At 46.5% G+C, this 25230-nt stretch overlaps 1 protein-coding gene across 1 annotated transcript in view; it reads left to right on the top strand.

The window, feature by feature from the left end:
• Window positions 1-25230, top strand: part of LOC147679786 (myoferlin-like) — a 3853508-nt gene that overhangs the window by 2698838 nt on the left and 1129440 nt on the right. Inside the window, exons 21-23 of the mRNA XM_086943347.1 lie at window positions 11148-11318; window positions 16347-16495; window positions 17610-17749. Of these exons, the coding sequence (XP_086799473.1) occupies window positions 11148-11318; window positions 16347-16495; window positions 17610-17749 (460 nt within the window). The remainder of the gene's footprint in view (window positions 1-11147; window positions 11319-16346; window positions 16496-17609; window positions 17750-25230) is intronic.

Below are 25230 nucleotides of genomic sequence, written 5' to 3' on the forward strand. Positions count from 1 at the left end.
GATCTAAAACCAATTGACAGATGGACAGATAGCATAATCCAGATAAATGCAATATGTAATGAAAGAGGACTTGGAGCATTAAATGGAAGAACAATGAGTGATGGTCATGGAGAAAACATCTTTGATAATGGCCGCTCAAAAAGTAGGATTGATTATGTTATCTGTAATATGGCAATTTGGCATTTGATAAAAGATATGAAAGTTGTTTCCAGGCAGGAGAGCGATCACAACCCCCTATGCCACAGCTTTCCAAACTTTCCACGTCGGTGATACACCTTTTCAACAATCTTCATTTTGTGACACGGTAATGCGAGTGAGCGCAGCGAGCGAGCGCATCGAGCGAGCAGAACCTCCTACAGGGGGTTCTCTCTCCTCTCCCTCTCACTCCTCTCCCTCTCCCTCCTCTCCATCTCCCTCTCACTCCGCTCCCTCTCCCTCTCTCGCTCCTCTCCCTCCTCTTCCTCTCTCCCTCCTCTTCCTCCTCTCACTCTCTCACTCCTCTCCCTCTTCCTCTCCCTCCTCTCCCTCCCTCCTCTCCGTCTCACTCCTCCCCCTTCTCTCCCTCTCTCTCCCTTCTCTCCCTCCTCTTCCTCTCCCTCCTCTCCCTCCTATTCCTCTCCCTCTCTCTCCCTCTCTCTCTCCTCTTCCTCTCCGTTTCACTCCTCTCTCTCCCTCCCTCCTCTCCCTCTCTCTCCCTTATATCCCTCCTCTTCCTCTCCCTCTCTCTCCCTCCCTCTCTCCCTCCTCTTCCTCTCTCTCTCTCTCCCTCTCTCCCTCTCCTTCTCTCTCTCTCCTCTCCGTCTCAATCCTCTCTGTCTCACTCTTCTCCCTCCCTTCTGTCCCTCTCTCTCCCTTCTCTCCCTCCTCTTCCTCTCTCTCCTCTCCCTCCCTCCTCTCCGTCTCACTCCTCTCCCTCTCCCTCCTCTCCCTCTTCCTCTCCCTCCTCTCCCTCCTCTCCTTTTCCCTCCTCTCCCCCTCTCTCCCTCCTCTTCCTCTCCCTCTCCTCTCCCTCCGCTTCCTCTCCCTCTGTCTCTCTCCTCTCCGTCTCACTCCTCTCCGTCTCACTCCTCTCCCTCCCTCCTCTCCCTCTCTCTCCCTCCTCTTCCTCTCCCTCTCTCTGCCTCTCTCCCTCCGCTTCCTCTCCCTCTCTCTCTCTCTCTCTCCTCTCTGTCTCACTCCTCTCCTTCTCCCTCCTCTCCCTCTCCCTTTCTCCTCTCCATCTCACTCCTCTCCCTCTCCCTCCTCTCCCTCTTACTCTCCCTCCTCTCCTTCTCTCTCCTCTCCGTCTCCCTCTCACTACTCTCCCTCTCCCCTCCTCTAACTCTCTCTCTACTCTCCATCTTCCTCTCACTCCTCTCCCTTTCCCTCCTCCTCCTCCAGTCTCTCTCTCTCTCCCCCTCTCTTTCCCCCTCTCTCTCTCTCTCTCTCTCTCTCTCTCTCTCCGGCTCTCTACCTCAGTATCTCTCTCGCTCTCTCTCTCCATCCTTCAGTCTCTCTCCCCCTCTCTATCCTCCCTCTCTATCCCTTCTCTCTCTTTATCTCTCTCTCTCCATCCTTCAGTCTCGCTCCCTCTCTCTCTCTCTCTCTCTGTGTGTTTCTCTCCATCTGTATGTCTCTCGCCCCCTCTCTCCATCCTTCAGTATCTCTCTCTCTCTCTCTGTCCCTCCCCGCTCTCTCGCTCTCTCCCTCTCTATCACTCCCTCTATCTCTGCCCCCACCCCCATATCTCTGGCACCCTTTTGCCGTTCCCCTTCTCTCAGGAACTTCTCGTGTGAGCCGCCCCTGGAAAAGCATTGCCTCTGCTGTTTGTGCATTACAGGGAGCCGTTGGTTGTGATATTATTATTAAATGCAACTACTGAGAAATAAATTCTGCAAAATAGACAAATACAATGATGTAATGTTTATAAATACATGTGGAGGTCATAAGATAAAAAGCTCATGAACCTGAGGCTGGACAGAGTCCCCACCTCTCTTCTAACGCCTAAGTTTTCTAATTATTAAGATGCAGCGCCTTGATCAGTGTGCCAAACAGAGACTCCTTTCGAAACTGCTCGGAAGCTGCCACTGCCAGATGTCCGACAAGGTCAAGGTGCAAGAATCATGTTCGCAGCAGCCGTGCCGCTGGCTAAGACTGGTGCCTGCTGGGCCCAGGGTGGAGGGAGGCGCTACAGAGCATATTAAGAGCAGCAGACACCCCCCAGCGCAGAGGCGCTACTAGAGCCACATTGGTGGGGGGCTGAAACATTTAGCAGTAGGTAGGGTTGCGCTGCAGGGGCTATTAGGAGGGGTGAAACATCAACAAAGCCTCTTTAACAAGCACACACACGGTCTTTTAATGACCTGTGAAGTGCTCGGATGCGGCTGTGTGTGGCAGCCCGGGAGCTGTCTGAGCCCGGGCTGCCACACACGAGTGGGGGTCATTGTCACGCTACATACCCACAGAGTGGAAGCGACACTGTACGGTGTCGCGACACACACTTTGGAAAGCTCTGCCCTATGCATTACTCATCAATTCTGGAAAGGGGAGCTAGAGGGATCCGACCAGGGAGAGGAGGCCATAGCCGAAATTGTCCCAACAAATTACATGAGGAGGGTGAGGTGGCCCCAAGTTGCAACGAACAACACGGTGCTGGAGAATATTAGTGATGAACTGAATAAAACCACATCTGAAATGGATACCATACTGAGGGCAGAAAATGTGACAGGAAAAGACCAGAGAGACATCACTAATCTACACGATAGCTTCTTTGGAAATATAAAGGGCCAATTTTTAAGGTAGCTCCCAAAACCATGAGGAAAAATAAATGCCCCGAGAGCGCGGGATGGTATAATGAGGGTTGCAGAACTGCAAGAACATCCCTTGGAACTGCAATTAAAAGTAGAGACCCTATTGCTGGGAGGGTAGCAAGGCAGGATTACAAAAAAAGCATCCACAGAGCAAAGAAAAAATGGGATGAGGAACTCTGGCAAGACCTCAAATTAGCCAGTGTTGCTAGGGACTCCAAACTCTTTTGGAGTATTGTTAAGTGGGGGAAAGGAGGACACCATGAACCACCAACAAACCACGTAATGCAGAGCATGTGGGTAGAGTATTTTGGCCCCCAATACGCATGCCGTCCTGAGGACAAGTATAGAGAACTTATGAAAAACATTTTATACTTAGTTGCACCCTTCAATATTAATGACACAGCAGTGGCACTTGACTCTGTCTCGAGGGGGGAAGCACCAGGACCTGATGGGGTCCCGGCGGATGTTTTTCTTCACAATAAAAAGCACTGGGGACTTTATATAACAAAGTTGGCCAATGCCGTGGCACTAGGGGCACCAGTACCAAAGTCTTGGCAAGGGGCAGTCATAATCCCGGTGTACAAGAAAGGCGACAAAACACAGCCTGGGAATTACAGGCCTATTAGCCTGCTAGACACGGTACAAAAGGTGATTGGAAAAATGACCCTAGAGAAAATATTGGCCTGGGTAGAAGAGAAAAACATTTTGTCCCCCTTTCAGGCTGGATTCCGCAAATTAACTAGTACTACAGACCAGATATTCAGATTTACATTACTATATTGGAAGACGGTAGTACTAGGAAAAGGTAGCATCTATGCAGCATTTATAGACTTACGTGCAGCCTTCGATTTAGTCCCTAGATCCCAGATGTGAAAAGTGCTAAGCAAGATAGGTATGCCGCTAGAGATCCTAACACTCGTGATGAGGTTGCATGAGTCAAATTATGCAAAAATACAGTGGGGGAGTATTGGCCAAGTAACCTCTGAATTCCCGGTAGAGCGTGGGGTGCGCCAAGATTGTGCTATGGCCCCCACGCTCTTATCATTGTACATTAATGGGGTAGTTGAGCGTATGTTGCTGGGAAAAGTGGATGCTCCTAGCCTGGCTGGAGAGAAAACTCCAATTTTACTATTCGCAGATGACACGCTCATTATATCTAAAACGCCCAGTGGATTACAGCGAGCCCTGAAGATTTTTGAGGTTTTTTGTGTTAACCGGGGGTTGGAAGTTAATGTTACAAAGACAAAGCTCATGGTATTTAATCCTCACCATAGCTTTAGAGGGAACTTCTTTATGGATGGACACAAAGTGGAAATGGTATCAGATTTTGTATGCATGTGTCAAAAGGACTAAAATGGGGGAAACATATAGAAATGGCGGCATTAAAACTCCGCCAAAACGCGGGAGCAATAAGTCGGGAGCACAAGAAGTCCAGCCAGCACTGCAAGTATATGAGGCGCAAGCCCTAAGTTCGGCCCTTTATGGTGCCGAAATATGGGCTTATGATAAGTTAGCATCATTAACGCTTGTGAAAAACAAATTCCTGCGTAATCTTGTTGGCCTCCCTAAAGGTACCCCAATGCAACCGTTGCGTTATGATCTTGGCAGGAAAGCCCTCTCAGATATGGCTAGACTACTATCTATTTTATACTGGCGCCGTATCTGGGTCACTCCTGAACTTACGCATTATGCTCAGGGATTCCTGGATGTAATCAAAACTGACACATTCCACAAGATAACCTGGATCAAAGAACTCCACAAAGCATTGGGGATAATGGGTATGCAGGGGATGTGGGAGAACCCCGAAGACAGATCAGTTCCCATCCAAAGACGCCCTAAAAGAAAGGTACTGGGAAATGGTCGCCTACCGGAACTGGAATGATGTTGATCCCTCCACTATGGAGGGTTGCTTTCTGGAAACAAAAGTTTCTCCTAGCTTAGAGCCTTATTGGGACAACATCACAAAGCTGGAGGATAGGAAGCTCTACTTCCAGCTCAGAGCAGGGTCACTCCCTATAAGATCATTAACCGGTAGATGGGGTAAAGATAATTCTAAGATATGCCCGGCGTGTAAAAATGAAAGTGAGACCATCACCCATCTTCTTTTTGTTTGTAGGGCCTATTTAACCCCCAGACGTGTTTGGCTTAAGGCGATGTGAAAATTGCTAGGCACAAGGGACAGCAAGGTGACCTTAAGAATAATTTGCACTAACACCTTGCCGGTTATTACAGTTGCGGTTGCCAAATACTTGAGGTGGGCATGGGCCATTAGAAGAAACTTGTGGTGGGCTTGACCCCCTTGATGTGATTGATTTGTCTTCCTTAATTTGTGTGTCTCTGTAGAAAAAAAATTAAATGTTCAAACTGTGTTCTTGTGGGCATTAACTATAATTATTGTTTACAGTTTTTTAAACTGTAGTCATTATGCTTTCTTTTAATGGTTTTTAATCGTATTAACATATATAAACATACATGATGAATTTTGTGACTTGTAAATATTGTAGTAATTAATACAATTGTTTATATGCTGTATGCTTTTATGAGTTTTACCTCGAATAAAGCAAATTTGACTGACTGACTGATGGCCAGGATTCTGGAGCAGACAAATCACTTATTGAAGTTGATGAAACCACGTCGCCGCCAGAGAGGGGAGGGGACTTCTGGGCCAAAATGGAATGGATGTTTATAGAGTCTTGCCTCCCAAACCATAAAAGACTGGACTCCATCGAGAAACGACTGTCTTGCCTTGAAGCACTATGCATACCGAAAGTGGGAGGGATGGGTAGGGGGCCCATGGAAATGACTGGTAATGGTATAAGAACATCAGGCCCAAGCCAGATAGGCACCCAAAGTATAACTCCAGTAGATGGAATCGCAGAGAGGGTACCATCAGTCCAAGGTGCCACAGCAAATACACACCAATCAACCCAGCTAGCAATAGTGCCATCAAGCCCGCCAGTCAACACAAGGGGGGTAGTGGTGTGACGGGAGGTAGTAGCTATGGCCAAGGACCCGTGCAGGGTCCGAATCCGGGACCGGGGGCCAGACCGTTGGGTCCTACCAGGCCCCAGCTGGCCCGCATAGCTTTGCCCCCGGAGTCAGTTCCCATTATGGTAGTTCTTGTGAGGGTCCCTACATTGAGCCCGGGAAAGGTCGAGAATTACGGAGACCTCAAAAACAAATGTATTCACTGGTTGAATCGTTATAGACCCCTGCCGATCTTGGTAAATCAGTGAAATCCTGTTCGCTAGACAAATAGATTGGGTGGGAGCCAGAGAGAAGAACACAGATGGGGATTGTATCGTAATCAATTTTAGGAACAGCTGGACAGCTAGGTATATTTGTAATATGGAGTCAGGTAGCCTAGACACGCCTATTAAAACCCTGCCACTGACTTATTTTTATCCGGGGACATACAGCAAGGGCTGCTTTGAGCATGAGTGGGAGGGGATTAACTGGATGGGTGCTGATAACCAGGGAGGTAATCGCATCCCATGCAATATTAACAGGAATGGCCCATTTAATAGTCCAATGCCACTCGATATGTTTTACCATCATAACGGATTTAGCAACTTGGAATCTGTTGATTGACTGATGGAACCAAGGAAGCCCCCCTGCTACACAGCTGAATGGAAGAATTTGCAGGTAGTCAAAGCTAACTTTGCTGAGATGAAGCGCCTTTTTTTGTGTCAAGAATTGTGGTAGAGGAAGGCATACCAGGGAAAAGAAAAGGGTATACCGGAAATGTTTCACTGAGTGGGACAGGAGGGGATATGGAAAGTGGGTGTACCGATCCTAGAGAAATATGGAGAAGGGGAGATAGCTGTGTGGGTGAAAGGAAGGGACTGACACAGCTGGGTGACTGTCTTTTCAGATCACCCGACTATGGTGCAAGTAGAAGCACAACACATGGGGAAGAAAACAGGAGTGTTAACATACTATCCTGGAATGTTGCAGGTCTGAAAAATAAAATGACATCATACGACTGGGGTTTGTTCATGGACAAACATGATATCTGCCTTTTGCAGGAGACGTGGGCCCTGGACGACTATCAGCGGAGTGGGTTTGCAACATTTAATGTCCCTGCAATAAAAGGGAAAAGAGGAAGACCGTACGGAGGGCTTAGTACGTGGGTAGCCACTCACCTGGGAGTAACAGCGAAACAGGTGACAGTCAATTCCCCAGACATTTTATGTGTCCTGCCAATACTTCCAGGGAGAAAGCACCTAGCCGTAATTAATATCTATTCCAGGCCAACACAGAGTGGTCAGGAGTCCTTGGTCATTGACCAATAGAGGCGTTAGTTAGGACCCCAGACCCCAAGGTTGGTATAATCATTGGGGGGATTTCAACTGTCAGTTTGAACCCCTCAGTAATTTTAGTATGGAGGACCCTGACGAAGAAAATCAATATTGGAATGTACCGGAAACATCAATTCCTATAGTAAAAGCGTGGACACCATTGGTACTCCAAAATATGTCCTTCACATTGTCCCTATCAGTAAGACCATGTAATGGCAGATAAAAATCAGATAGGCCTGGCAATGGGAGGTTTAACAGAGCTGGCCAATCTTCGATTATCGATTACATTCTGATTGAAACTAGATCGTGGGACAAGGTACAGGATTTTAAGATCCATCCACGGTTGGATAGCAATCATAATGCCCTGGTAATGTCCCTGAAGCCAGGGAGTTGGGGACTCAGAATTAATATGCCAGAGGTGAATCCCCCGCCACAGCCTCTTCTCCTGCTTAACAACAGGAGGAGAGTAAAATGGCCCTCGATTATGGGTTCCACTGAACGGCAGTCTCAAATCTATCTTCAAGTGTTACCCTTCCTTAGTGATATGGCAGAGGTGGGGTCCATGGAGGTTATAGTCGGAACGGACAGTAGACCCATTGAAATTCACAAACAGCTAGCCTCAATAATGCTAGAGGTTTTTTTCCCACTTCAGACTTTTAGGGAAAATGTGCCTAAGAGTCACCCTTGGTATACTGCTGAATGCCGTAAGCTGAAAGGAGAGTTGGTCAAAGCCATCAAAGGAAAAGACAAATTGCGCATTAAGTCCCTGAGGGTGCTGTATAAGCAGGTCATAGAAAGGGAAAGAAAGTCCAGGGAGGTGGAACAGTGGGAAGATCTGAGGGAGGCACTACAGTGTAGAGACCTCAAATCTTCCTGGGCTATTGTTAGTAGTGGGGGCAGGGGGGAGAGGAACGCTATAAGTCCAAATATAGCCCCAACAGTATGGGAAGAACACTTTGGTGGTCTCTACGCTGAGCCAAGTAATGATGACTCCGACTTAAGTCCCTGAGCCCCCCCCCCCCCCCCTCCCCCCCACGAGCATCGACTGGGGGGGGGGGGCTCCAGAGATATCGACTTTGGAAATGGAGATTGCCATTACTAAGCTGCTACCCAACAAAGCCCCGGGGCTTGATAAAATCCCCGGGGACTTGTTTCGGTCGGAACCTACAATTTGGGCACCCTACCTCTGTGTCCTTTTTAATACAATACTAATGGGCACAGACCCACCTGAGACATGGAAGGGGGCTGAGATAGTTCCCATCTTTAAAAAAGGCTGTCCCCTGCAACCCTCAAACTATAGACCCATTAGCCTGATAGATATTCCACAGAAGGTTTTTGGGGTTTTTGGGAGGATACTCCTGTATAGGATCCAGCTATGGGAAGAGGATAATCAGATCTTAAGTAATTTGCAAGCTGGCTTCAGATCTGGTATTTCCACCATTGACCAGATCTTTCGCCTACAGGTCCTCTTCTGGAAATCAGTGAGTGTGGAGAGTGGCAACCTCTACCTCATTTTTGTGGACCTAAGGGCCGCGTTTGATTTGGTGCAGAGGAATAAGCTGTGGAGGGTTCTCCATGACCTTGGTATGCCGCACTACCTCCTGGGAGTATTGATCAGGCTCCACACAGGCAATTACGCGCAGGTTAGATGTGGAAAAGGGGGAGAATTGTCTGCACGTTTTCCAGTGCAAAGGGGGGTACGCCAGGAGTGTGTGCTGGCCCCTACCCTCTTTTGTTTGTACATAAATGGGCTTGTTAAACATCTTCTAGCCATAAAAGATACGGATGCCCCAAGACTTGCCACAGGAAGAGTGCCCGCATTAATGTTTGCGGATGACACTCTACTGCTGTCTCAAACAGCTACTGGCATCCAACGTATCCTGGACGGATTTGCAGATTTTTGCGCCTTAAGTGGCTTAGAAATCAACTTGGCCAAAACAAAATTTATGAACTTTAATCCCCCAAGGCAAACAAGACCTAATCCTACCCTGAATGGTATACCACTTGAGAGAGTTAGGACGTTTGATTACCTAGGAATTACTCTCGAATTACAACTGGGGTGGGATGCACAAATAGCGAAATCGTCACTGAAATTGAAGCAGACTGTGGGTGGACTATCGAAAAAGTACACAACATCTCCATTTAAGCCGGCAGCCCCGGTTATCGAGATATACAGGGTACAAGCTAGAGCAGCGAACTATATGGGGCTTAATTATGGGGACACTGTCGGCCCAAAAGTTTAGTAAGGGTGGAACATACATTTATGAGAGAGCTTTTTGCCCTACCCTCCAGTACCCCATTGGTCCCGTTAAGATTTGACCTTGGGTTATTCCCCGTGGAGGAGGAGGTTGCCATGAGGCCTTTAACTTATTGGAGAAGGTTCTGGTCTGTCCCGGAGCTTGCACCGTATCGTGCAGAGTTCCAGGAGGTTTGGGTGGCTTTTAGGTCAAGGAAAATTACTTGGTTATCGCATATCAAGGATCTGTGTGTACGGCTTGATGTCCCTGGGTTATGGGAATCTCCTGAGACAGTTTCTCTGACTTATTCCAGAACTGACCTGGTAAAAAGGTTTAGGTCTAAGAATTTGTTGGCCCTGCATGCTAGTATGGCAGCAGGAAGAATGACCAGTGAATTCCTCAATATTAAAACAGAATACAAGAAGGAGGTATTCCTAGATATGATCTACCCAGCACAAGCTAGGAAGCTGTATTTACAATTAAGAATGGGTAGCTTACCACTAAGGTCATTGACCAACAAATGGGATGTAAACAAAAGTCTAGAGTGTCCAGCGTGCGAACACCCATTTGAAAATGTAAGCCACGTATTTTTCTTTTGTCCAGCATATGGACTGTCCCGTAACAGGTGGATTAAACCTATCTGCAGGAATCTGGGTTTTCGCAAGTATGAGTACGCGCTTAGAGTACTTAGATACGACACCCACCCTCCGGTTATTTTTGCCGTTTCCCGTTTCCTGCATGGCATGTGGATTAAACGCAGAAATGTTATAACAATTTGATTCAAGATTTTAGGCTCTTAAGATAGCCAAGGAATCACTTTGATAACTACTTAGATGATTTCATTCTTTTTAGTTAGGAGTGTCTTTGATGTGTTTGATGTAAATAATGTGTATATATATATATATATATAAATATATATATATGAAATGTGTTCTTAAACTTCAAATTGGATTTTAATGTTTTACTGTCTTTTAATACGTACTTTTATGGCCCACCGTGGTCGAAATAAAGTTATCAATGAATATACATAAATGTATGAAGAAACATAAAGAGACCAACTATTTGAATTGCTTACAGGTTACATTAGATTTTTCCTCATGCCCGATGATCTGGTGCCAGTACAGCTGATGAAAGGACCTGCAGTTGGCCATTTTGTAATTGCCACTAATGGGATCATTATGAACTAATAGGCCTGTCCTAACAAATAATTGTTTGTTCTTGGAGCTGACAATATCTTCTTGATGACCATTTAAAAAACATTAAACATTTGAAGACTAGCTGCAGTTATCTATCTCCTGCCAGTTTCAAATCAAAGCGACCACCGACTTCGTATCATGTAGTGACTATATGCAAGCAGGATAGAAGCCATCATAGTGTATTGTAGTTACATCACTATGCATCTGCAGTTGCAACTGAAAGTAGACAGTCATAGCTAGTGGCCATTACGGCATACTGCAGTTAGTTTGTTTTAAGGCATGCAGTAGAACATAAAAGGGGTTTGGCCTAATTCAGACCCTCAGCTGAGGTTGAAAAGGGTTCTGTTACAATTGAAAATTTCTGAGATACATAATGCTGTCTTGATTTCATCTCACATCCAGCAGGCTGACTATGAAAACACAGACCATGAGCGAACTCTGTGTGACATCCTCTCCCACCAAATTATAGCATATTGTCACAGCATTTCTACTCAACCTGAATGTTGTGACACCATTGCCTAGTGACAGCATTGTCTTCCAAACCTGATCCCTGTAACATCATTGTGCATCTAAACAGCTTCTTCTTTCCATGTCCTGTCACCCATTCCTTCTCACCTAATCCAGGATGTTTGAGCTGAATTGTATGCTGCCCCTGCAGAAAGACCTCAAGATCGCCCTCTATGACTTTGACCTCATCCAACCGGACCAACTGATTGGGGAGACAGTGGTGGATCTAGAGAACCGGCTGCTGTCACAGTTTGGAGCACACTGTGGGCTTCCACAGACCTTCTGCATGTGAGTGAGAGTTGTCCTGTAGGCAGGTTCAAGAGAGTGTAGAAGAGAGGAGATGTTTCTGATGGTTGAACTTTTGGGATACCAAGCAGGAATCTCAAATCCAAACTATGGCATGTCACTGCGTCCCTTAGAAAGTGAGTAGATTGAAACTAGTGCAGAAGTAATACCTGCGGTATGACATTGGCTGAGGTCCTTGGGGGGCAGACTAAACTGGCACTGCAATGACACCTTAGGAAGCTGATCCACACATAAGGCAGTAGGGATGACTGGTCTTGACTCCGTTGGATATTGAGAAAAGTGATCTGAACACTAAGGGACAGTTGCATATTCATTTGCATGATTATCTGCACATGAGATGACAGGGACGGGAAATCTGACTAGTTTAAAACAATTTCGTATTATGAAACTATGCAAACTATCAAAAAGTATGCTAGCATGATCATTTGCACAATTGTTTGCTGCAGCAGACAGGTTGAAATTATGTTGAGAGACATTTTCTTTGCGAACCAGTCCTGTTGCTGATATATCCCAATTGAATAGTCAACGCGGTGTATGCCCTTCTGTTGTTTTCACTTTTTTACAGTAAATTAATTGTGCCTAATTTACATGTAATTTTCCTGATTTTTTTTAACTACATTTCACTTAATTTCAGGAAACAAATCCTCAATTTTGCACACCCTTCTTCAGATCTTAAGGGAACATGGAAACTTCTTCCTATGTGTACCGGAATATGCTGAACATAGTCTGGACTCAAAGGGACAGAGACACAGGGCTTTGACTAGACTAATGCCTGAGCAGGCTGGTTGGTACATAACTCAACAGAGGTATCTGGAGTTGACTAGGTTAAAGCCAAAGGAATGTGTAGACACAAAAAGGCAGTAGTGATGTCACCAGTTTAGGCCAATATGTCGTTGAACAGTGACAGAGAAGCTGACTAGTTTGGACAAGAGCGATCTGCACACAAGAAAAAAGGGACAGTTGAACCTGGTTAGGACGTCCTTTGCTGCAGAAGGCTGTCTAGATGCAGGGGTACAGGCACTTTTAATGGTGAATCTATTGTGAACGGAGGAGGACGGTAGTGAATAACTTAACATTAGTATACTGCCACGTGCCGTAAAGGGTGATCTAGACATAAAGGCAGAGAAGGCACAACAATGTGAAAGAACGGTTTGGGCGTCTAGTTGGCGAGTTGTCTGAACATAAGGATCCAAGATGGATAGGTTTGACCACCTTGACTGCCAATGTAGGGTCTTCTTGTTTTATCCCAATGGCTAATCTGGAGGGTGTGCCCTATACTTCAGAGGTCTTGATGGTCACTTATAGCCTTGAAAAAGGAACATGAGACAAACAAGCATTTACAATGTAATAGGTCTCGCCTTCACAAAAGTTAAAGATATTGTCATTGTAAATGACAAACTTTTTATTTATGTGTTGGTTTTGAAAACAGATAATTAAATGGCAGTCATTTACGATGCCAATAGCTTAATCTCTCGCAAATGCGAGACCTATTGCATTTGCAATGCAATAGGTCTCGTATTCACACGAGTATGAGCTATTGACATTGCAAATAGCAATGCATTTTATTTATGTTTCAAAAACCAAAACATAAATAAAAGGTCTCTCACACTGCTGTCTCTCACACACTGCTGTCTCTCTCACACACCATGCTCCCCCACACACCATGCTCTCCCTAGAACACTCACACTGCTCTTTCTCACACTGCTGTCTCTCACACTGCTGTCTCTCTCACACACACTGCTGTCTCTCACACACACTGCTGTCTCTCTCACACACACTGCTGTTTTTCTTACACACAATGCTGTCTCTCACACTGCTGTATTTCATACACACTGCTGTCTCTCACACTGCGGGTGTGGGTTTCCAGCTCATATCTGGAGGGTGGGAGCTGCTGCGTTTCATGGGTATTTTTTTTTTACATACTCACCAGGGCATTAGTGGTAGCTTCAGAAGATTTTATTTTGGGGGAGGGATGTTGGGGGTCAGATCTCTGCCCAAAGCCCCAACCCCTCTTCATGACCTTGTGCCCTCATGCCTCATAAAAGCTATTGGCTTATGATTTTGTCCCTTCATAGACACATCCCCTGTAAGATCCTCCCCCAAACCTCCTCCCCATTGTGAAATGTATCTGCAAGTTGACATGCCTGGGCAGTAATTTTGTGGCAGTCAATGGATCACTGCAAAAATGCAGCGTACAATTTATTCATTTTCTAGTTCACTGCAGGCAGAAAACGGATCATTCAAAAACTGAGATTTTGCACCTGATTCAAATTTGCATACTACGGCTAAGAAAAAGAAAATAATTGCCCACGCAAACTGAGCCACACACACACACGCGCACACACGGCCACACACACACACACACACAGAGCCACACACACACACAGAGCCACACACACACAGAACCACACACACAGAGCCACACACACACACACACACAGAGCCACACACACACACACACAGAGCCACACACACACACACAGAGCCACACACACACACACACACAGCCACAAGCACACAGCCACACACACAGCCACACACACACACAGCCCCACAGCCCCACACACACACACCCACACACACACAGACACACACACACACACAGCCACACACCCACCCATACACACACACAGCCACACACACACAGCCACAAACACAAACAGCCACACGCGCCCACAGCCTCACACAAAGCCACACACACAGCCACACACACAGAACCACACACACACAGCCACACACACACAGACAGACACACGCACACACACAGAGACACACACACACACACAGAGCCACACACACACAGAGCCACACACACACACAGCCACACACACATACACACACAGCCACACACACACACAGCCACAAGCACACAGCCACACACACAGCCACACACTCACACAGCCACACAGCCCCACACATACACAGCCACACACACACACAGCCACACACACACACACAGCCACACACACAGCCACACACACACACACAGCCACAAACACAAACAGCCACACACACCCACAGCCTCACACAAAGCCACACACACAGCCACACACACAGAACCACACACACACAGCCACACACACACAGACAGACACACGCACACAAACAGAGACACACAAACACACACACACACACACACACACAGAGCCACACACACAGAGCCACACACATATTCCCTAGCACCAACACTAATTGTGCTCAAAGATACACCACTATATATCACAATTAGGTTATCGATCTCCCACAGAGGAGACACACATTTTCCCAAAGTTTTCACATCCATGGCCCGTGGGCTGTAGCCCCGTGCCACGGTACACCCCGCCCCATTAGCACTTTTTTAATGTAAACACAACACCTCTGTACCATGCCAAATGAGACAAGATTTCCAAGTCACAGTGGTTTTGCGCAGTCTGGGTTGAACTTCCTAGGATGCAGCAGCGTGCAGGGCTCTACTACCCCTCAGGAAGCGCAGCACGTTAGTGCCACAATTTACTCATCCTATTCTAAGAAATTCTTTGCAAAGGTAGAAACAACAAGGGGAAGGTACATGGTGTTTTAACACTGCATACATAGAAATGCGAAGCATTTAAAGACACGCTAGACAGCGTGGAAACAATGTGACAAAGTTAATGCACAAATGTACACACTTGCTTAACAGATCCTAGCAAATTTGAACCACCTCAATGCGCGTTGTGGCATGCAAGGATGCAGGGGCAGTCCCTCGTAGTCCCTATACAGGTGGCCAACATATATTCATTTGTTATTTACTTGAGATGATGGCATACACCATTCGATACAGAATTAAAAAAAAACAGTGAATGGCTAGAACCCACCCCAGGAGGGTAACTTTGTGTCCATGGATGCCACCCGGTGTGTTGTTCATTGCAGTGTGCCCCCCTTTGTGTCCCTGCTCCTGCCCCCACCCCACCACAACTCCCAAGGTCTTACCATGATGAGTGTGTGGTTCCGCTGCTCGGTCGCCTCCGCCTGCTCCTTGCCAGACTGCTGCTTGTTACCCCTGGGTCTGGGGCCCCTTGATCCTCCGGGGCCCTTCCGGTTGCCCTGCTCCAAACTCCGCTGATAGAGGCCCTCTCGAAAGACCCCCAAACACCACCCTCCACTCTTTAAGTCCTCCTCTCAAGCCGGGAGCAGATGGGGGTTACACGAAATCATGCCCTCATGCATGACGGCGGATCTCCTTCAAGTCTGTGGGCGGTGTGACAAGAGTTGAAGGAGAGACGCTCTGGGGTGAAGCCCTGAAAGAAACCGAAAGCAAACAATTAACGAGGATTGGGAGGGTGAGAGCAGGGAGGGGCAAGTCAGAGGGAAGGAGAAAAGGGATACACGAAAAGTTTGGTGCCACGCTGGAGCATTTAACGAGAAATGGGAGGGTGAGAGCAGGAAGGGGCGAGAGTGCTGGCCACAGGCTTTTCTCTTTGTCTGACGTCCCACTTGGACGGACTGCCGTGCTGGCGTAAAAGGTTTATTATTTTCTCAATAAAGAAGATAAGAAACCTTTTACAACAGCAGTAAGTCAAGGAAGCCAGTCCGAATGGGACGGCTCTAAAAGACACAGGACGCTCTTTTCCAATGGCTGGCCACCAATTAGCATGAACGGTGACGCAAGCCATTGAAAAAGAGGGGCAGGGCTTAACCTCGCTAGTGAAATCAACCCTAAAACATAATATCCTGCAAGCGAGACTCTACATGCCTACGCTAGCCGAGACCTAACAACAAAAACTGTTCTCAGGTGTTTCCGGCCTTACACACTTTAGGTGCAGATGGGATAGATGTTGCAGGAGCCCAAGGAGTGAGAAAAGATTGAGACTGAAAAATTGAAAAGATTGATTGTCTCTCACAAGCTGGCTCAGCAAGATGGATGACTGAGCAGAGGGTGTATGCTTGAAGCAACAGGTTGCTGCGTATTGCACAATAGTTAGGCAATTCAAAGAAGATTACACTTTCCATGATTCTCTGACTCAAATATTAACTTGTTACCTTCCTGTTCAGCTCTGGGCCCCACCCGTGGAGGGACCAACTGACCCCGAAGATGCTTCTGGAACATTATGCAGTGATGAGGTCCTGGCCTCCTCCCCAGTACAGTGCTGATGGACAGATGGTGACTCTTCGGGGGCGGCAGTACCTGCTGTCAGATTTAGGTTAGTATATATATGAATGACCACTGAGCATACACTGCTGATTCCCAACCCGAAAAACTGAAGCACAGTGGAAAAAGTTGGTAGTGGGGCTGGAAGGATCAGGGAGGATAAAAGCCCTCTTCAAAATCGGGCTGCACCAGTGCTTTTGAGCTTTTAAGGCTAGATCCCCCAAATTAGAGGGGTGTCTGGTTGATGCACAAGTTCCTTGCACACACATAGAGAACGCCCTACCAACTCACAAGCATGGACAAGCACTGTGAGCCACACATCACGGTGTCAGGCCCTCTGTCCTCCAAACGTAGAGCGGTGTGCCCTTCAAGGACATTGATGAGTATATCACTTTGAAGATGAGGGAGAGTGGGTTCAGCTTGAGTCCTTCTATTGCAAGCACAGTTAATTTGCCATCTCGTTGACTAGTATCTTTCAGCTCTGCTCTTAACTGGTGTGGGTGGACGTGAATTGGCAGGACATTTCCCCATTTCCTGTATTAGCATGTGTTTACAGAAAAGTGGCAGATGGTCTTCCCAACCTACACCTTACTGGAGTTAAAACAAGTCAAAGGAAGGTGCAGTGCTCCAGATAGTGTTACTGGCTGCTTATCAGCCGGTTAGACCGTGCCAAACATAGGGATCATTTCTTAATAATCAAAAGGCAGACAATGAGAATGACTGAAATGCATTTTGCTAATCCCTTCCACCAATCAGAATGATTACATTTGCTCATGTTAGTATCATTGGTTAATTGGCGTAAAAAAACTACTGCTTATCTCCAGGCTTTCCTGAAAGAGGGTTGCAGTCTAGGCGAAGTACAATTAATTGTCTCGTGCACATGAGGGTGGTGGGAGGTAGTTACATGATGCCTTGGACCATTTCGACCATGGTTTAACATTAAAGTAGTGTACTTCCAGTAAGAAATGTGCAGATTTTTCCCATTCTGAATTCTGGTGAAAATGTTCAAACACCATTTCTTGGTCATGAGGCTATTTTCACTTCTCTTGAGCCTGCATTGGAGCCCAGCTAGTTTGATCCCTGTAGGCTCAGGACCAAGCAAGAAATGTTCTTGGTGAGTTAATGATATTCTAACAAATAATGTCAGGGTCTCTTTGGGTCACCAGAAGTAGCTGCTCCTACACATGGTCATCTTGGATCTTCTGCAGAGCGACTTGCCTTATACGTCCTTCGACTGCAAATACAGGTGCCTGAACACGTGGAGACGCGGACTTTGTACAACAAAGTTCAGCCAGGAATAGAGCAGGTAACTAATAATGTGACATTTAATCTGCAATGGTAAATAGTCAAGGAAATAAGTAACAGTAAAACTTTCAGGTATGTACCAGCGTGAAATAAACCATGTAACAAGTAAAAAGACAAACCAGCAAGGGGAATTGCGACAGGTAACAAGCAAAAAGAAATTGACCAGGTAGCCAGCAATATAAAATAAACAAGGTATCCAGCAACAGGAAATTAGATTACGTAAGCAGCATTAAGATATTACTTGCATCACTAGGAATATAAAATACACTTAAGAGCCAGTAACAGAAACAATGGCAGATAACCAGCAATAAGAAAACGACAGGTTAGCCAGCAGTGGCAAACAAACAAGTATTTCGTACTAGGTAAAGCGATTACATAACCAGACAGTTAATGAGCCACATAGACAGAAGTACAAAATAGCTTATTTGAGCGTAACATGCGTTACATTGCATTATTAGCTAAATCAGTATCCATAACCAAAAGATAGAATGAGGAACTGCCAAAAATAAAAGGTAGGTAAGGAAAAAGAATGGGCAGGTGGCAACAGAAAACAAACAAGGTAACCGGCAACGGGAAACAGACTGGACCTTTAAGAAGGACTAGGGTGCATTATATGGTGTGATAGTGCTACTTCTCCTTGTAATACACTTGCACACCTTTTAGGTTTAGTTTGTTAGGCCGTAGCCCAATACTGGGTAGCTATGGCTCTGAGAAGACATACTTACACAAAGGAACAAGTGTAAAGCATTCAAACAGCACCAAAATAATTGAAGAAAGCGTACACAAGACACTGAAGAAATCCAACACCAATTTATAAAAATAGTTAATATTTTTATATAATTTTTGACACAACAATAAGAAAGGTCCATCGGAGGGTTCTGGAGAGGCAGAATGTACAAGGTATAGTAAATTAGCACTTTTTACTTAACTGCAAACAAGCATTGGGAAAATAAACAAGTTTATCTGATAGAGACATCTTGCTGCAGATTCTTTAACTTTTGAATTCTCTCCTGACGGCAGTCAGAATCCGTAAATTTATCAGCAGAACTTCTGCACGCCGGGCTCTGACTGTGGGCTCTGGTCATGACGTCAGTGGAGCCATATAAGTCCCCTCCGGCGTGTGGAAGTCAGTTTCTTCTTTTCCGCGCTTTAACGCGGATCAGGAGAAGTAGTTCCTCAGGTCTTTTTTTTTACCTACCTCGATACTTGTCGGTGGAACAGTGTGCCTTTTCTATGTCACAGGTTTCAAACCTGGTGGGTCTTGTAGCCAACATATTTTGGTGCGGGACCTGCATACAATTTGTATCTAGTGTTTAGGTGAGCACCACAATGTCGAGGATTGTGGGTTCTGCCTGAAACTTAAACCGAAGTCGCTAAAGGAGCAGCGTTTGAAGTTGATGGTGGCACATATGTTACGGTCCTCGGAGGCTTCCCAACCTCAGTCTTCATCGTTTCGGGAACCAAGGTGCCGGAACCGTTCTGGAGTACATCGTTCTCTGGGGAAGTCAAAAGGTAAGGGTCGGGTGAAGTCGTGGCATTCTCAGACTTCACCACATGGAGTCACCGTCTCCCATGGCTCCTCCCGCTCGATTGTTGAGGCGGCTGTACGCGATGTTGCTCTGCGTCTCCCTGTGCTTCCTGGAGATGGGGCTTCGATGGCTCAGATGAGGGAATATTATAATACCTTGCACCTCATCTTTGGTATCCTATCTCCCTCTGGAGCGCCTTTAGGCCCCAAGGAGGTGAGTGGGATGCCATCTAAGGGTTTGAACCTCAGTGACAGCCGAGCCGTTGGAGTCCATGGATCGGCACTGGTTGACATCGTCCGACGCTGCTTTGGTACAGGTCCCAGTCTTTTCGGATCTCGACTGACGACGCCAAACTTTGAATAGCTGACTCTGTCACTGATGTCAGCAGCGTTGGTCGAAGTTGTTTCTCCTCCTCGGCGTAGGCATCGTATGACGTCGGATGCCGGGTCGACTATTCAAACTGAGGGGAATATGCAGGTTTGATTCCTTCTTGTGGAAAGATAGCCTGTGTACATTGAGGCAGGTCCCTTTCAGCCCATTCCCAGCATTTTTGTGCCCCAGATGGAGAAGAGATGGTTGTCTGCTCTGGAAGAGGCTAGTGGTCTGGGTTGCTTTCTCCCTCTGGCCTTGCTACGAAGGAAAGTTCCTCCTTTGCAGATATGCTAAGGAAAGTAGCTACAGTTTTAAGCTTGCCACTTCCTACAGTGAAAACTGCCACAGACCCTTTGATTGAGGTCCTTTTTCAGGGACAGACTGGGGAAGAACCTGTTATTCCGTTTGGCGAGGTACATTTTTTTGGTACTTGGGTCAAGCCTTAGTCGCGGGCCTTAGTGGACCGAGATATTGCACGTAGACATCTGCCTTCACCTGGGGACCCAGTTTGTCTTCAAAGACACCCTTCCACCTGTAGCTTGGTGACTTAGGTTGTGACTTCTTCACAGGATGTAGATTTTGTTCCTAAAACTCCAGTGACGAAGGAGTCTAGGAGTCATTATGCATGTGGTAAACACTTCTTTGCTTCAGCAAGCTCAGCCTTGAGATTCATCAATACATCTTGTGTGCTGGGGCGATATTCTCATGCTTTATAAGATTCACAACAGAATTTGTTACCATCTCTCATGAATAACCTTCGCTCAGAGTTTGGTGATTTGATTAAAGAGGGTCAGCAGGCTGCTAGGCTTACCATGAGGTGTGGTATGGACACTACTGACTCTCTGGGTCACTCTATGGCATTGTTAGTAGCATTAAAGTGCAAAGCTTGGTTGGCAACTTGGGGTTTCTCAGAGGCTGGCTAGTTGACTTTGTCTTAAGACGCTTCCATGACAGATAGAGGTCTTTAGAACCATAGGGACACATGCATCAAGCTATGCTTTTGCAAGTCCTTAATTGCGATTCTTAAGGAATTACAATTAAGGACTCGCAAAAGCCTATGCATGTAGGAATCACTATAAAAATAGCGATTCCTAAACATTCCTTAATTGCGACTCACAAATTTCAAGTCACAATTAAGGAATGGCTTCCCATCCATTCCTATGGGCCTACAGGCCCATTGGAATGAATAGGAAATTGCATGCGCAATTTGCAAGTACCAATAGGTACTCGCAAATTGCGCATGTAATTTCAAGGGTCCAAGGGTGTCAAAAGGACACCCTGTTGCACCCCTGAAATAGTGATGTGCACCCATGTTGCGCACAGACATGCCCCACGGGCATGTGTGTGTGTGTAACCTGAAACTTTGAAAAATGCACTTTAGTGCATTTTTCAGTTTCCGTTAAATATCATAAGGTTGAAATGATCGGTATTTAGCGGTCCATGATAGCGAAATCGCTAATGTAAATGAAAACTTGCATTGCATTTAATGCATCGCAATTTGCGATGCCTTAAATGCAATTGAAAATTGCGATTTTGTCAATTTGGGATGATGCATCCCAAATGCAAAAATTGCGGTCGCAAAGTGGCTGATTCTGCGAATCTGCCCCTTTGCGAGCGCAATTTCCAATGATGCATGTGCCCCATAGCTTTTTGTTGTTTATTACTGGGTAACTTGTCTTTGTACTTGAGATGCAGGCAATTTCTTTATAAGCGAGTAAGCTTTGTTAGGGCATTTTAAATGTCTGTTGTTGGTTTGAACACTTGGTATCCTGAGAGAGCAGCTGTTTTATTCTCCGTACAATTTTTTTCCCTTCTTTAGGATTGATTTAAATGACTGAGGGCTGTTTCCTGTGGTAAGTTCTGTATATTGGGACGTTCTGATCTTTACTTGTTAGAGTAATCAGCGCAGTGTGTCCTTACTACGCATGTGGTGCGCATTGGTATTATAGCGCTGATGGATTCAGGGCCTACACTTTGTATTCTTTTGAAAACATTTTCTTGTGGTTCATCCTTCATTCAAGTCCTCATGGACTATGTGTTTTATGATGGAGGTTGTTTTCTCCTTCTGAGCGGCCTGCATAGCGAAATTTTTATTATATGTGCCCACCTTTTGGAAAATTCTGTGAGTAAACTCAGAGTTTATGATGTATTCTTTGGAAACCCGAGTTACTTGCCTTCTCCTCTTTGGAGGGTGTAGGAAGGTGGATATCTGACTATGGTTACCCCCAACTTTTTCCCCGGTGTTTTTTTTGCTGGTTTTTCGACTTAGTTGACCTGGGATCCTGCTATTCAGGGCCCCAGGCCCACTGCTCTCTCTGTAAAATGGATTAAATTGTACCTTAGGTACATATCTAATTGGATACTGAGCCACCTTATCAGTCCCTGTACAGTATACCTTAGGTATCCAGGGCATAGGTGTACCCAGGGCCTACCAGGGGCTGCAGCATGTATTATGCCACCCCTGGCTGGCCATCCAAATCTGACACAACTGGCTGCACGACAGCTGGGGCAAGGTGGTGTAATCACCCTTTGCTTTAGATATAGTAGTCCTATATCTAACCCTAAAATGGACACATGTATTCCTATCAGCCACTCCTATGGCAGGCCTTATCAATCCTGAAGGCAGAGTGCTTGGAATTATGTGAGATGGTGCTCTGGCATGAGCTGAGCCCGTCTGCAGCTTGCGGAACCAAGTCCTAATAGCTGTTCCATGAAAACGCGTACCATATACTCTTAAGTGCATTATAATCCTCGCGGTTATTTGCCAACTTTGGTATCGCTTTATCAAAACATGTCGAGTAAGGTGTCATACGAATTGGAATACTAACCCTTTGCCAATTCTGGCGACGGGGTTAACATTCCACCCTTCTAGAGGGATACGACATGTATGTAACTGAGAAGCCCGGTTAAAGTTAACTCGAGCCTCAGCATCACAAAATGGATGCTGCCACCACAGACACAAGTCTGACCTCCTGCTGCTGGGAGTCCTTCCAGCGAGGAGAGCTTGGACAAAGGGTTTCCTGTCGGGGGCGGCGCTAGCACCATCCCAGACAGGGTTTTGTGTATCCCAGGTAGGCAGGGCTGAGAGGAAGGTGACTGCAAGTGGCACCCCGGTGCTCACTGTGCATATGCCGGCTTGAACCAGTTCCAGGGGCACACCTGCCCCTGAGCTGGGGAATGTCCGGAACAAGGGAGAGGGGTGTAACCACCCCCTTCCTGGTCCCACCCATGGGCAGGACCTAGTCGCGTGCCAGCCCCTTTCTTTAGAATAAAGGTAGGAGCGGGCCCCTTTCCCAAATTAGATAATTCTGAATCTTGACTACTTTCCACGAAAGGACTCTTGACCATTTCTGAAGACTCTCCCTTGTGGCTAAGGAGTAGCCACCCTGCACCAGCGGGCACCATCTAAGCGCATGCGGTTTGCTGCACGTCCATTCTCCGGATCAAGACTGACCAGTTCGACGAGACCCGGATTCCCTGGCACCTCTGACCTCTACCTGCATCATCAGCCCAGCTGAGATTCGTGGGTGTGACAAGACCTGAAGGGACCGGCCATCTTCAAAACTGCACGACGCTTATCCAGCACAACCGCCGAGGGATCCTCGAGTGAGTGCTTTGGGGTTTGAGAAGCCCTAACCCTGAGCAGCTCCAGCACCGAAGTCCAGCCCCCCAGCATCCACGAGATCTGCGTGGGGCCCTTCTGCTCTTTGCTGCTCACCGCGTTGTCCGGCCACTTGCCTGCTGGCTTGTAGCCCTCCTGACGACGAACCACGACGATTACCTCACTGGTCTGGTTGCTCCAGACTGGCCCTTGCTCCCCTCCAAAAGAGGAGCACCCCGGACCCTCCTGGTCCACTCCAGACGCCATCTTGACTCCACCGCGTGGGCTTGCCTTTGCCAAGGCTTGTTGCTCCAATCCTGGTTTCAGCAGCGCCGACAGCAGACACCTTCGTGGGACAGCTCGCACCACCATCCTGGTCGCCGACAACGCCTCCTGGTCCGAGAGACAGCAGAGTCCAGCGTCGCCCACTCACCTGGTCGAGGTGACTTCATTCGGTGCCATCCTGGTGCCCACCTAATCACTGGCTAGTGATTAAGAACTGAGTCCCCTCTGCTTTCAGGTCGTCTCCATCATCGATCCAGGCTTGGATCACATCGAACTTCATCACTGGTCGCCTGCCAGCAACTTCTTCTTTCAGGCTCCATAGACTGTAACGAGGATTCCCGACGTCTTTTGAACCCTATGCAGCCGCAGCCCCTGGGCTAGGTAACCTGAGCATTTCGGTGCTCCAACGTAGGTTTACTATCTAAGTGTCCAGATCCTTTTTTGTTTTCAGCCTATCTAGTCGGATTCATCCGATACCTGTAACTTTACGAAATACTAGTATCCATAGACTTTGTCCCGCATCCCGCGTGAGAGTGCACACTCTGCACCCGATCTCCCTAGGCCTCCTGCTCCTAACCTGAAGGTTCAGTAGTGTAGTCCTAGCGATCCTGAAGCCTCTGGATCTTGTTACTTACCTGCTAGTATTTCGCATTCCACTTTTGTAGTATATGCTTTTTCGTGTCCCACGGGCATTTGTGTAAATTGTGCAACTTAAAGTATTTTCTTAAGAATTTTGTTGTGTGCTTAGCTCCCTGACTCATAAAGAGATCAGGGTAAACTTGTTATTAATAAATATCCTTTTATTTTCATAACAACTTGTGTGGTGTCCTTTCACTTGGTGTTCAAGGGGTATATGTGATGGTATAACAGCTGGCTTAAAACGCCCTCCAGAGTTTAGCCTAAAGACTGCTCTTGTCCATGCTACTAGGATAGCTGGTCTATAAGGTTGACTTACAACCAATCATCAATAAGGGTTGTTTGGAATGATACACAGTGATCACTAGAATAGTGAGCACTACATATCAGGCCAACTTCTCACAGAGGGGATAGGTGATTCATTTGTTCATTCCTAGAACATAAGGGGGTGAACTCTGTATCTTATGCTGTGTGATAGAAAGACAATCTGATGGAGACTTCTAGCTGCAGTTTCCTTACCTGTTTTTGGTAATGCAATTTATGTTTTGAGTTCTTAGACTATGGGGCATATGTAGGTAGGCGTTTGTGATTCGCAAATGGCGGAATTCGCAGAATTCTGGCGTTTGCGAATCGCACAGCGATTTGGTATGTAGGTGCCACCTAGCAAAATAAGGAATCGCAAAAATTGTGATTCCTTATTTTGCTCAAGCATTTAAGGAATCGCAATTTTGTGATTCCTTAAATGCTATGTAGGGGCACCTTTAAAATAGCGATTTGGGCTTAAGGAATCGCAAAATACCAGCTACTCCAAATAGATGGTATTTTGCGATTTCCTTTCAAAATGATTTTTTTTTTAATTCAAAGTGCCATGTGGTACACAGACATGTCCTTAGGGCATGTATGTGCACCACATGTACTTACAGGCACATTCCAGGGGTGCAACAGGTGTCATTTGGACACCCTGGCACCCTTGGAATTGCGATTCTTAAATTGTGATTTTCTCATAGAAAATCGCAATTTGAGAATGTATCCCCATTCATTCCTATGGGCCTCTTGGCC

The sequence above is a fragment of the Lissotriton vulgaris genome, chromosome 11 (genome assembly GCF_964263255.1).
Source record: "Lissotriton vulgaris chromosome 11, aLisVul1.2, whole genome shotgun sequence".
Classification (NCBI taxonomy): Eukaryota; Metazoa; Chordata; class Amphibia; order Caudata; family Salamandridae; genus Lissotriton; species Lissotriton vulgaris.